Source organism: Oncorhynchus gorbuscha, unplaced genomic scaffold (assembly GCF_021184085.1).
Source record: "Oncorhynchus gorbuscha isolate QuinsamMale2020 ecotype Even-year unplaced genomic scaffold, OgorEven_v1.0 Un_scaffold_1868, whole genome shotgun sequence".
Classification (NCBI taxonomy): Eukaryota; Metazoa; Chordata; class Actinopteri; order Salmoniformes; family Salmonidae; genus Oncorhynchus; species Oncorhynchus gorbuscha.
Window position 1 is genome coordinate 92,660 of NW_025746525.1, and position 12,931 is coordinate 105,590.

At 41.5% G+C, this 12,931-nt stretch overlaps 1 protein-coding gene and 1 pseudogene across 3 annotated transcripts in view; both read right to left on the reverse strand.

Moving 5' to 3' along the window:
• Positions 1–10,211, reverse strand: part of LOC124024459 (fatty acid-binding protein, adipocyte-like) — a 28,238-nt gene extending 18,027 nt beyond the window's left edge. For 2 of the 3 annotated variants that reach the window (XM_046338361.1, XM_046338360.1), the window contains exons 1-3: positions 10,052–10,211; positions 9,770–9,942; positions 9,554–9,655 (exon numbers count right to left, since the gene is read on the reverse strand). In XM_046338361.1, the coding sequence (XP_046194317.1) occupies positions 9,554–9,655; positions 9,770–9,942; positions 10,052–10,124 (348 nt within the window). In that variant the 5' untranslated portion in view covers positions 10,125–10,211. Of the gene's footprint in view, positions 1–8,656; positions 8,857–9,553; positions 9,656–9,769; positions 9,943–10,051 lie in introns of those variants that run through there. The other variant, XM_046338359.1, reaches the window with a different exon arrangement.
• Positions 4,302–6,410, reverse strand: LOC124024468 (annotated as a pseudogene).
• Positions 10,212–12,931: the final 2,720 nt, after the last annotated feature.

Here is a 12,931-nt window from a genome sequence, read left to right on the forward strand (position 1 = left end):
CAAATCCTAAACGTCATCTGTAGCTGACATCTTTGCTAACAGGTATTGTGTCAATTTAAAACGTGCACGACAGTTAACAGATTTGTCAATTTAAAAACAGTTTTCCAATTTATTAATCTATTCTTTACTACATTTAGCTAACCTTAGATAGCTAATCCAGAGGTTCTTACCTTTGCTTCGTTTCAGCAGTCCCGTCCAGATCCTCATGGCATGTGTAGTTTATGATAGACACATTAGCCACTAATTAGCATTTAATTTTTGGCAAATGTATTGATAAAAGTCACCTTGTCCTAGTGAGATTTACGCAGTTATCAAAAATCACACCAGGGTAAACCTACACGAACCACAACTCTTATTTTAAGTGTTTCTAAAATCCTCTATGGGAAAAATTAATGGTGGGGAAATTATTGGAACCATTTCCTTGATTGACCGCTAGTTTTTATGGGTATTATGACTCATACTGGGGTACTTTATCTCCACCCTGCAAATTCTATTAAATTATGTTCTATTCTATTTTGTTCTGTTCTATTCTGTTATGTTCTGTTCTATTCTGTTATGTTCTAGTCTGTTATGTTCTATTCTGTTCTAATAATTTCTGTTCTGTTCTGTTCTGTTATGTTCTGTTCTGTTCTGTTATGTTATGTTCTGTTCTGTTATGTTCTATTCTGTTATGTTCTATTCTGTTCTGTTATGTTCTATTCTGTTCTGTTATGTTATGTTATGTTCTGTTCTGTTATGTTCTATTCTGTTATGTTCTATTCTGTTCTGTTATGTTCTATTCTGTTCTGTTATGTTATGTTCTGTTCTGTTATGTTCTATTCTGTTCTAATAATTTCTGTTCTGTTATGTTCTGTTCTGTTATGTTCTGTTCTGTTATGTTCTATTCTGTTCTGTTATGTTCTATTCTGTTCTGTTATGTTATGTTCTGTTCTGTTATGTTCTATTCTGTTATGTTCTATTCTGTTCTGTTATGTTCTATTCTATTCTATTCTATTCTGTTCTGTTCTATTCTATTCTGTTATGTTCTATTCTGTTCTGTTATGTTCTATTCTATTCTATTCTGTTCTGTTCTATTCTGTTATGTTCTATTCTGTTATGTTCTATTCTGTTCTGTTATGTTCTATTCTATTCTATTCTGTTCTGTTCTATTCTGTTATGTTCTATTCTGTTCTGTTATGTTCTATTCTATTCTATTCTATTCTGTTCTGTTCTATTCTATTCTGTTATGTTCTATTCTGTTCTGTTATGTTCTATTCTATTCTATTCTGTTCTGTTCTATTCTATTCTGTTATGTTCTATTCTGTTCTGTTATGTTCTATTCTATTCTATTCTATTCTGTTCTGTTCTATTATATTCTGTTATGTTCTATTCTGTTCTGTTCTGTTCTGTTCTGTTCTGTTCTGTTCTGTTCTGTTCTGCTCTGGCAGCTGGTGCTTAAAGCTAGTGAGAGGGAGATATGAGTCTCCAGCTTCAGCTTTTGGTCCTAGACTCGGTATCATGCAAGACTACAAATCCTGCACGTCATCTGTAGCTGACATCTTTGGTAACAGGTTTTGTGTCAATTTAAAATGTGCACAAGACAGTTCACAGATTTGTCAATTTAAAAACAGTTTTCCAATTTATTAATCTATTCATTACTACATTTAGCTAACCTTAGATAGCTAATCCAGAGATTCTTACCTTTGCTTCGTTTCAGCAGTCCCGTCCAATTAGCATTTAATTTTTGGCAAATGTATTGATAAAAGTCACCTTGTCCTAGAGAGATTTACGCAGTTATCAAAAATAACACCAGGGTAAGCCTACACGAACCACAACTTTTATTTTAAGTGTTTCTAAAATCCTCTATGGGAAAAATTAATGGTGGGGAAATTATTGGAACCATTTCCTTGATTGACCGCTAGTTTTTATGGGTATTATGACTCATACTGGGGTACTTTATCTCCACCCTGCAAATTATATTAAATTCTGTTCTATTCCATTCTGTTCTGTTCTATTCTCATCTGTTCTGTCCTGTTCTGTTCTATTGCAAAGCAGTGAGGTCCATTGAGCCAGCAGATGGAGGCAGTGAACACCATATTGAACGACATTTCTCACAGAAAAACTCCAGATTTTCATCCAACAAAGTTTGTCTGACTGAGTAACAGATTGTAAAGAACAGGGGAGGGAAGAAATATCTTGAGGGACCTGCATGGTTACTGTTACTAACATGATGGTCCTTTATGTACGCTGAACAGTTCATGACTCCAGGTCCAATAAAATACATTTCAAAATAGCTTTTGAAGTTTTGTGATTGTATGTTCATAAATGGTACAATATGGCTCTTTTTTCATTTCCTGAAAAGTTTCAGTTTCAGAGATATGTGTTTTCTTTCCGCTGGGACGCTATAAACCTTTACACTAATGATTTGGCTGCAGCAAGACTCCATCACTAGTATTCTACTGATATCCAATGGTCTCTAGTGGATACATTGCATACTACTACAGCAGGAACTTAAAGAGCACATCGAGTGATTGAGTCCCAAATGGCACCCTATTCCCTACTGTACACTACTTTTGACCAGAACCCCATGAGCCCTAGTCAAAAGTGATCTACAGGCTTCAGTATGTGTCATCCAGCTGCCATCTTTCCCTCAATCTTGGCCACACTATAGTCTCCTGCCATATTAGTGGGGTCAGACCAGACCATATTAGTGGGGTCAGACCAGGCCATATTAGTGGGGTCAGACCAGGCCATGTTAGTGGTCAGACCAGGCCAGTCCACATTAGTGGGGTCAGACCAGACCATATTAGTGGGGTCAGACCAGACCATATTAGTGGGGTCAGACCAGGCCAGTCCATATTAGTGGGGTCAGACCAGACCATATTAGTGGTCAGACCAGGCCAGTCCATATTAGTGGGGTCAGACCAGACCATATTAGTGGGGTCAGACCAGACCATATTAGTGGTCAGACCAGGCCAGTCCATATTAGTGGGGTCAGACCAGACCATATTAGTGGGGTCAGACCAGGCCATATTAGTGGGGTCAGACCAGACCATATTAGTGGGGTCAGACCAGAGTGGGGTCAGACCAGACCATATTAGTGGGGTCAGACCAGACCATATTAGTGGGGTCAGACCAGACCATATTAGTGGGGTCAGACCAGGCCATATTAGTGGGGTCAGACCAGGCCATATTAGTGGGGTCAGACCAGACCATATTAGTGGGGTCAGACCAGGCCAGTCCATATGAGTGGGGTTAATGGGCATTGATGATTTCCTTTTAATCACTTCCTGGGTATTAATGGAGGCAACAATGGCTCTAAAACTAGGTGTCTCGACCAACCCTCATCTCATCAACCCAGAACCAAAATCTTGCGTCTGTCCAAAAGATTACAACCAGTCAGATTCTCTGCTATATTACTGTTAGCTCCCACTTTACTCATATATAAAACATATAGTACATACAGATGTAGGATCTTAATTTGAGCCAGTTTGTTTCAACAGGAAGATAATCCTGCATCAACAGAAAATGTGAATAATGTGGATTATAATTAATGGACATTTTTGTAGGGGTTGATACCTTTTCTGCAGGGCAAATCAAGTCTGAAATTTCAATGTGGAAATTACACACTTTAGATGTCTTTTTAAAGCTCAAAAACACTACAAGTTTGAATTTCCTGCTGTGTAGAACAACGCTCAGCAACAGAAGAGTGATCAAATGAAGATTCTACATCTGTATGCAACTCCTTCATTCACCAAAAACAAGACATCAAGGCAGTTTGTCACGACTCCCGTCGAAGTTGGCTCCCCCGCCTGGTCGGGTGGTGCTCGGAGTTCGTCGTCACCGGCCGACTAGCCGCCACCGATCCCTTTTTCTGTTCGGTTAGTTTTGTCTCATTCGTTACACCTGTTCCTATTTTATGTGTGCTTGATTGTCTTCCCTATTTAGCATATGGAACCCGCCCCTTTGTTGTGCGGGATTATTTTGATGTTGACGTTGGGCATTTCATTTTGATGTTGACGTTAGTATTCGTTGGTGTTGTTAGTGCTCTGGACCTTGTTACCCGTTGGTTTGGGTTGGTCAGTGTTTGTTCCCTGCGTGTTGGGCATTTCATTTTGGTGCCGTATTAAAGTGCACTTTTCCCCTGGATCTCTCTGCTCTCTGCGCCTGATTCCTCGCTACACACCCAGCCAGCCGTGACACAGTTGAAACAGATAAACTCAAATCATTTAAGTGATGTGTGAAGTGGACAACATACTCTAAGCCCCACAACAGTTCATAGGTAAAACATGAATCCTGAGCATTGATCAAATAAACATGCATCTTCTTACAAACTCAGTTTATTGGTACAAAAATATTACAAAACTACGTTTTTTCAAAGTTGCTTTCTATATAAAGCATGTTCGACAATCCCATATAGACATAACTAAAGTATTAGCAGATCCAGGTCATGTTTAACTCTATTTGTGATACATTGCAGGTGTATTTGTTCTCTTTCAAAACTGCAGGAGTTCTATTTTTACAATATTATATTTGACCTACAAATACCCCAAACCGCTTCTCTTAGTGCACTCTGATAATAAACCAAATGAAATCAGTTTTGTGGACATGAAACAATAGTCAGTCCTTTCCTACCTTGGATGCCATATCTGGGCTCACAACAGCATTTAACATGAATTATTCATGATAGAAACATATAGGATTGAACACTGTTATCTATGTTCCTTTATACAGCAGTACTGACCAAGGGAGGTGGCATTAGCCTACCTCACCCCCCTCATTGCCAGAGGGGAAAAACAGATGACAGTCAGGTACTCCTGCTTGGTTTGTGGAGTGTTGGAGGGAGGCAGGTTGGGGGGAGGCAAGTTGGGGGGAGGCGGGGATCTAAGTTGTTGCCTTCCGGTCCTGATGATCACAAGAGTTCAGAAGGCCCCAATCTCTGTCCCCCAGGGCCTGTAAGGCTGATTTCCCAGGGTTGTGGAGGAGCCTGATGAATTGAGGTCTGCCGGGGACACTAGGGGAAAAGTAGTGAAGAAGGCAGACAGGGAGGAAAGGAGGGGTGGTGGTTGGGAGAGCTTGGAGGCTGAGACTGACAGGGCCAGCCCCAGGGGTAGATTGTCATTGGGGGGCACTCTGAGTGCCTCTGAGGGGGCCGTCACACTGAGTCTGGAGGTCACTGAGGTATCAGTTGAACAGGGGGATGACATGGAGGAGGAGGAGGAGATGGAGCAGGAGGAGGGTGGGCTGCTGGTACTGTGGGGGGCTAGTGTCCGTCCCTGGGGGAGTGGTAAGAGGGGGTGTGGCAGGTGGGCGGAGGGTGTCCTCAAAGCGGAGCCCCAGGCTAGTTGTCCAGGGTGTCCAGTCAATCCAGTGTGGATGTCTCTCTGAGAGGCGTAGTTGTTGAGGTGAGAGACCAGGCATACGCGGAGTGGGTCGACACTGTTCCAGCCCTCCATGATGCTTAGGTAGCGGGCCGTCTGACAGACACTCCCTGAAGCCCAGGCTGCGGTAGTCCTTGGCCAGGGCGTGGGCTACCAGGAGAGGGAGGCAGAGGGTCAGGAACAGGAACTACAACACAGGAGTATACAGAGCACTACACTAGAGGAACTAAAGGACATGGAGACACTTGGTCTAATTCTGTGGTGGAGCTTGGAGGATATGGCTCGTTCCCGACTAATATGCAGAAGTCTTTCTAGAAGTTTCCCTATCACATATTTTTTTACAGGCTTTCATCATAAACCAAGTCTTTGTGTTTTGGTATTGACTCACCTTGTCCGCTGGCAGCATGTATCATCTTCAAACGATTCAGGAATCTGCAAAATTTCAGCTTTTTCCAATTTTGACGATCCCTGTGACAAAAGGCAAATATTCGATTCGATTGTGTTACTTGTCAAATCAGTCCTAACCAAAGATGTAGAAAAGGCAGAAGTTGACAGATTATTATATAGGAATCTAATATGTCTGTAATTATACACACACACACACACACACACACACACACACACACACACACACACACACACACACACACACACACTTGTACTGTAGCCTACCTGCTTCTCAAAACGCACTTGGCACAAGTCTTCTGAGATCAGTCAGGCTGTTACTGATTCGGTCACGTCGGTCAGGTTTCTGATTCGGTCAGGTTTCTCAATAATCTGTGGATGAGAGCGAGGTGGGATTTTTGAGTCTCCGACAGCATATCAAGATTATGGTGACCCTTAATGGCAATATTTGGTGCATAATTATGCAAGAGTAATGTAATACTCAATCCTCTGCGTCGTTTTCTGGCTTTAGTTGGAGTTGTTTTCGGGGGTGACATCAAGTCATGTTTTCTGAAATAATCAAAGTAGCACCTTTCCTAGAGACACTTGGAACAGCAACGCTGCAGTCATAACACCACTGGGCAGACCACTGGTCCCAGTAGTCATATTCAGAAGCACCTGAATGCTGCTGAAAAGTTCACAGAATAGAACAGTCCTAAATAGGCAAAGAAATTCAGGTTTTAAAGTTGTTTAATAGCTAGTTAGCAGCAGGACGCTAGTACTTCTGGCGCCGACAGAGATGGCCGCCTCGCTTTGCGTTCCTAGGAAACTATGCAGTTTTTTGTTTTTTTACGTGTTATTTCTTACATTAGTACCCCAGGTCATCTTAGGTTTCATTACATACAGTCGAGAAGAACTACTGAACATAAGAGCAGCGTCAATTCACCATCAGTACGACCAAGAATATGACTTTCGCGAAGCGGATCCTGTGTTCTGCCTTTCACCCAGGACAACGGAATGGATCCCAGCTTGCGACCCAAAAAAATGACTTCGTAAAAGGGGGAAACGGAGCGTTCTTCTGGTCAGACTCCGGAGACGGGCACATCGTGCACCACTCCCTAGCATTCTTCTCGCCAATGTCCAGTCTATTGACAACAAGGTTGATGAAATCCGAGCAAGGGTAGCATTCCAGAGGGACATCAGAGACTGTAACGTTCTTTGCTTCACGGAAACATGGCTCACTGGAGAGACGCTATCGGAATCGGTGCAGCCAGCTGGTTTCTCCACGCATCGCGCGGACAGAAACAAACATCTTTCTGGTAAGAAGAGGGGCGGGGGCGTATGCTTCATGGTTAACGTGACGTGGTGTGATCATAACAACATACAGGTACTCAAGTCCTTCTGTTCACCTGATTTAGAATTCCTCACAATCAAATGTCGACCGCATTATCTTCCAAGGGAATTCTCTTCGATTATAATCACAGCCGTATATATTCCCCCCCAAGCAGACACATCGATAGCTCTGAACGAACTTTATTTGACTCTTTGCAAACTGGAATCCATTTATCCATTTACCCCGCCCTGTGCAACTGGGTACTGGACTTCCTGATGGGCCGCCCCCAGGTGGTGAGGGTAGGCAACAACATTTCCACCCCACTGATCCTCAACACTGGGGCCCCACAAGGGTGTGTTCTGAGCACTCTCCTGTACTCCCTGTTCACCCACGACTGCGTGGCCACGCACGCCTCCAACTCAATCAAGTTTGCGGACGACACAACAGTGGTAGGCTTGTTTACCAAAAGCACTCAAACTTCTACAGATGCACAATCGAGAGCATCCTGTCGGGCTGTATCACCGCCTGATACGGCAACTGCTCCGCCCACAACCGTAAGGCTCTCCAGAGGGTAGTGAGGTCTGCACAACGCATCACCGGGGGCAAACTACCTGCCCTCCAGGACACCGACACCACCCGATGTCACAGGAAGGCCATAAAGATGAAGGACAACCACCCGAGCCACTGCCTGTTCACACCACTATCATCCAGAAGGAGAGGTCAGTACAGGTGCATCAAAGCTGGGACCAAGAGACTGAAAAACAGCTTCTCTCAAGGCCAGACTGTTAAACAGCCACCACTAACATTGAGTGGCTGCTGCCAACACACTGACTCAACTCCAGCCACTTTAATAATGGGAATTCATGGGAAATGTAAAATATATCACTAGCCACTTTAATTATGGGAATTAATGGGAAATGTAAAATATATCACTAGCCACAAAGCAATGCTACCTAATATGTTCACATACCCTACATTCATCTCATATGTATTTACTGTACTCTACTGCATCTTTATGTAATACATGTATCACTAGCCACTTTAACTATGCCACTTTGTTTACATACCCCAATCACATGTATATACTGCACTCAATGCCATCTGTATCCTGCCTATGCCGCTCTCACTCACTTATATATGTTCATGTACATATTCTCATCCCCTTAAACTTGTGTCTATAAGGTAGTAGTTTTGGATTTGTTAGCCAGATTACTTGGTTATTACTGCATTGCCGGAACTAGAACCACAAGCATTTCGCTACACTCTCATTACCATCTGCTAACCATGTGTATGTGACAAATCAAATTTGATTTCAGGACCAGGGTTTAGTTAACCCACTAGTCAGGCATGGTAGACAAATGATTTCCGGGAACACTCAGTGTAGCGTGCTCAAAGTAAGCCAACATTAATTTATTGGAGAAAAATTGACACTGAAATGTATTGAATGTTAGCAGCACCTACAACCAAAATACTCAGGATAGACCAGAGATTTGCCCGTTTGTAATCCACATGGATTAAGTTTGCTGAATAGGCCTCAGCCTCCAAACTGGCCTACATATTGCAGTGAAGGAAATACCACTTTTCACAAAGCAGAACTGACTTTATTGAAAGCTTCATGGGATTTTGGTACCAATTGAGTCAGTGAATTTAACATGGTAGGTATTGAACAGATAACATGCATGTTATTGATTTGCTGGTGGGGGTCTTCAATTCAGCAGGCTGGAATCACACCTCTTTCTCATAGGTCCTCAGTGCCACCACATCATCCATTACACATTTCTAGAAAAGAGAGCAGTACACGCTTTAGGTCATGTAATGACAACAAGTGTCAGAACCGAGAACTCAAAATGTATTGATACATTCAGTGATGAACAAACCACCAAATACATGTTGGAATCTATATTAATTTATTCTATAACAGGCACTTTACATTATGTGAGCTAAATAATGCATTATAAATTACTTTAAGGAAACTGATGTTACTGTACCCACTACAACCCCCCAAAAAACATGCATTCATTCCTATGGAGGACTGGTCCTACTGGATAGTGCCTATGGCGGACCGGTGGCAGCAAAGCCTCGCAATGGCAATGCCAATACATGCAGCAGCAATCCCAGGTTTATGTAAATCATTGGGTTTATTAGCACTCGATTACCATTTAATCATTTAGTTTAAAATAATTAAGAAAATGTTGCACATGACTTCAAGTGCTTATCAAGCCACGCTTCCCAGCCAAAACAATACTAGATATTTTTAACACATTAGCGCGTAAAAACGCGTGCCATCCTTGTTGGTAACCCCGGGAGAACCCAATTTACAAAATGACAACGTGTATTGCATAATGATGATCACATGCAACATTGAACAATATTGCAATATCAACCATGGACATTGCAAAATAGGCTTAAGAAAAACGCATATTTTATGTCAAACCAAGCAGAGAAGAGAATAGCAAGCAGGACATTAAACCATTACCGCAATCAATTTTCCATCTTGCAACTCCCGCTCGAGCGTGGTAGTCTTGCCGTCCCAAGTTTGTTTCTGCACCAGTTTTCCGTTCTCAAAGGTCATCAGAGTCTGGAAATAGAGTAATGTCAGGAGGGCACAACTCACTAAATTTTAAAGTAATTTCTTTTTACAATCAATTGGAAATCACAACCGGCATGTCCATAGTGTGGCTCCTGCACCCACCTTGGTTTTCCTGTCATCTGCAGTCATCTCATCGAATTCTTCATTCAATTTAAACTTGGCCTCTGTGGTTTTGAAAGTGCTCTGGGATTTCATTGATATTACACCGTCGTCGATGCTGAACTGCAAATTGGGCTTCGCCAGATTCCCCATCTGCCGAGTAGCAAAACCCACACCTGTGAAACAAACGGATATTTATCTAATCAACTTTAGTAAGGTTCTAGATCGAAATGCAACATTGTCTTTCATTTAAAAACTACTTTATTTAATAAGGTAAGACTTCACCTATTGCCTTCATATATTCATCAAAATTCTCACTGGAAGTCATCTTCCAAGTTCCAACGAATGCCTCGACCATGTTGTAAATTTGAGCTAATCAACACCACAAACCAAGTTAACGCACACTGCTTCGACTCTGCAATAATTACACCTGGGCCTGTTGTCATATTTGAAGCCTCATCTAGCACGTGCTTACCCATGCAAGCCAATCAAGTGCTAGATCTGGTGCTTCCATGGCAACAGAGAGGATGAGGGGCGGGGGATAAATTATTTTCGGGCAGGGACTCAGCCTGCACTGTCTTTGGCAGGGGTCTCCAACCTTTTCTTACCCAGGGACCCCCTGCCAGGCGAGACCAAGGAACCCCAATCACATGTTGGCAAAAATATATTTAAAAACATCATGTATTGTATCTTGTCTCGTCATCTGGTGAATGATCATGTCAAGGAGAAGTAATCAACATTTTCAACTGAATAGATTTGGTAGATAGTTTTGACCTCAACACATGATAGCCTAATTGGAAGAGAACTGTAAACCCTAACATAGCCAATTAGCTAGAAAGGTAACTCAAAAACATGTTCACTAAGAGCAACTGTTTAGATGGTAAAACAGAGATTAAAGACAACAAGGATGTGTTGGCAAAAATGAGTGTAAAGTCAAGAACGCCTATCAGCAGCCAGCGGCCCTTGAAGCAATGGGTGCTTTTTGAAAGTGTGATTTGCTCAATAATAGGAATTGGAGAAAAAAAACATACACATTTATAAAATAATATATTCTCCTCTTTTCTACTGTGGGTATGTAATACACATTTTGTTTATTCCATTATTGCTAGCGATATTCATAAAAACATTTTTTTAAATTCTAATATTTTTCACTTATTTTATTTATTTTAATATATACACTACTGTTCAAAAGTTTGGGGTCACATAGAAATGTCCTTGTTTGTGAAAAGAACAAACACATTTTTTGCACATTTAAATAACATAAAATTGATCAGAAATACAGTGTAGACATTGTTAACGTTGTAAATGACTATTATAGCTGGAAACTTTAGAATTTTTGTGGAATATCTACATAGGTGTACAGAGGCCCATTATCAGCAACCATCACTCCTGTGTTCCAATGGCACGTTGTGTTAGCTAATTCAAGTCTATCATTTGAAAAGGCTAATTGATCATTAGAAAACCCTTTTGCAATTATGTTAGCATAGCTAAAAAATATTGTTATGATTAAAGAAGCAATAAAACTGGCATTCTTTAGACTAGTTGAGTGTCTGGAGCATCATCATTTGAGTGTCTGGAGCATCATCAAAATGGCCAGAAACAAAGACCTTTCTTCTGAAATTCTATTCTTGTTCTGAGAAATGAAGGCTATTCCATGCGAGAAATTGCCAAGAAACTGAAGATCTCGTACAACGCTGTGTACTATTCCCTTCACAGAACAGAGCAAACTGGCCCTAACCAGAATAGAAAGAGCGGGAGGCCCCGGTGCACAACTGAGAAAGAGGACAAGTACATTAGAGTGTCTAGTTTGAGAAACAGACGCCTCACAAGTCTTCAACTGGCAGCTTCATTAAATAGTACCCGCAAAACACCAGTCTCAACGTCAACAGTGAAGAGGCGACTCCGGGATGCTGGCCTTCTAGGCAGAGTTGCAAAGAAAAAGCCATATCTAAGACAAAAAAATATTAAGATGGGCAAAGAACACAGACACTGGACAGAGGAGCCCCACGGTGGAGGTGTCATAATACCCATTAAACTTAGAGGTCAAACAGGGAAATGGTTCCAAACCTTTTTCCACCATTCATTTCTCCCATTGGGGATTTTAGAAACACTTCAAATAAGGGCTGTGTATCGTGTAGACTTCCCCTGGTGTGACGTTTTAATAACCATGTCAATCTCTCTCGGACATGGTGACTTTTATCAATATATTCTTCTCTATTTGCTCTCAGATTCTAAAATGCTATTTAGCATCAAACTTGACATCAAATCAAACTTTATTTGTCACATGCACCGTATACAACAAGTGTAGACTTTACCGTGAAATGCTGACTTACAAGCCCTTAACCAACAGTGCAGTTCAAGAAAGTCCAGTAGCTGGCGATTTTATTCATTGTTCAGCAGTCTTATGGCTTGGGGGTGGAAGCTGTTGAGGAGCCTTTTTCTTATTTACATTTTTATTTCACCTTTATTTAACCAGGTAGACTAGTTGAGAACAAGTTCTCATTTGCAACTGCAACCTGGCCAAGATGAAGCAAAGCAGTTCGACACATACAGCAAAGCAGTTCGACACATACAACAACACAGTTACACATAGAATAATAAACATACAGTCAATAATACAGTAGAACAAGTATATGCAAATGAGGTAGGATAAGGGAGGTAAGGCAATAAATAGGCCATAGTGGCGAAGTAATTGCAATATAGCAATTAAACACTGGAATGGTAGATGTGCAGAAGATGAATGAGCAAGTAGAGATACTGGGGTGCAAAGGAGCAAGTAGAGATACTGGGATACTGGGGTGCAAAGGAGCAAGATAAATGAATAAATACAGTATGGGGATGAGGTAGTTGGATGGTCTATTCACAGATGGGCTATGTACAGGTGCAGTGATCTGTGAGCTGCTCTGACAGCTGGTGCTTAAAGTTAGTGAGAGGGAGATATGAGTCTCCAGCTTCAGCTTTTGGTCCTTGACTCGGTATCATGCAAGACTACAAATCCTGCACGTCATCTGTAGCTGACATCTTTGCTAACAGGTATTGTGTAAATTTAAAACGTGCACAAGACAGTTCACAGATTTGTCCATTTAAAAAGAGTTTTCCAATTTATTAATCTATTCATTACTACATTTAGCTAACCTTAGATAGCTAATCCAGAGATTCTTACCT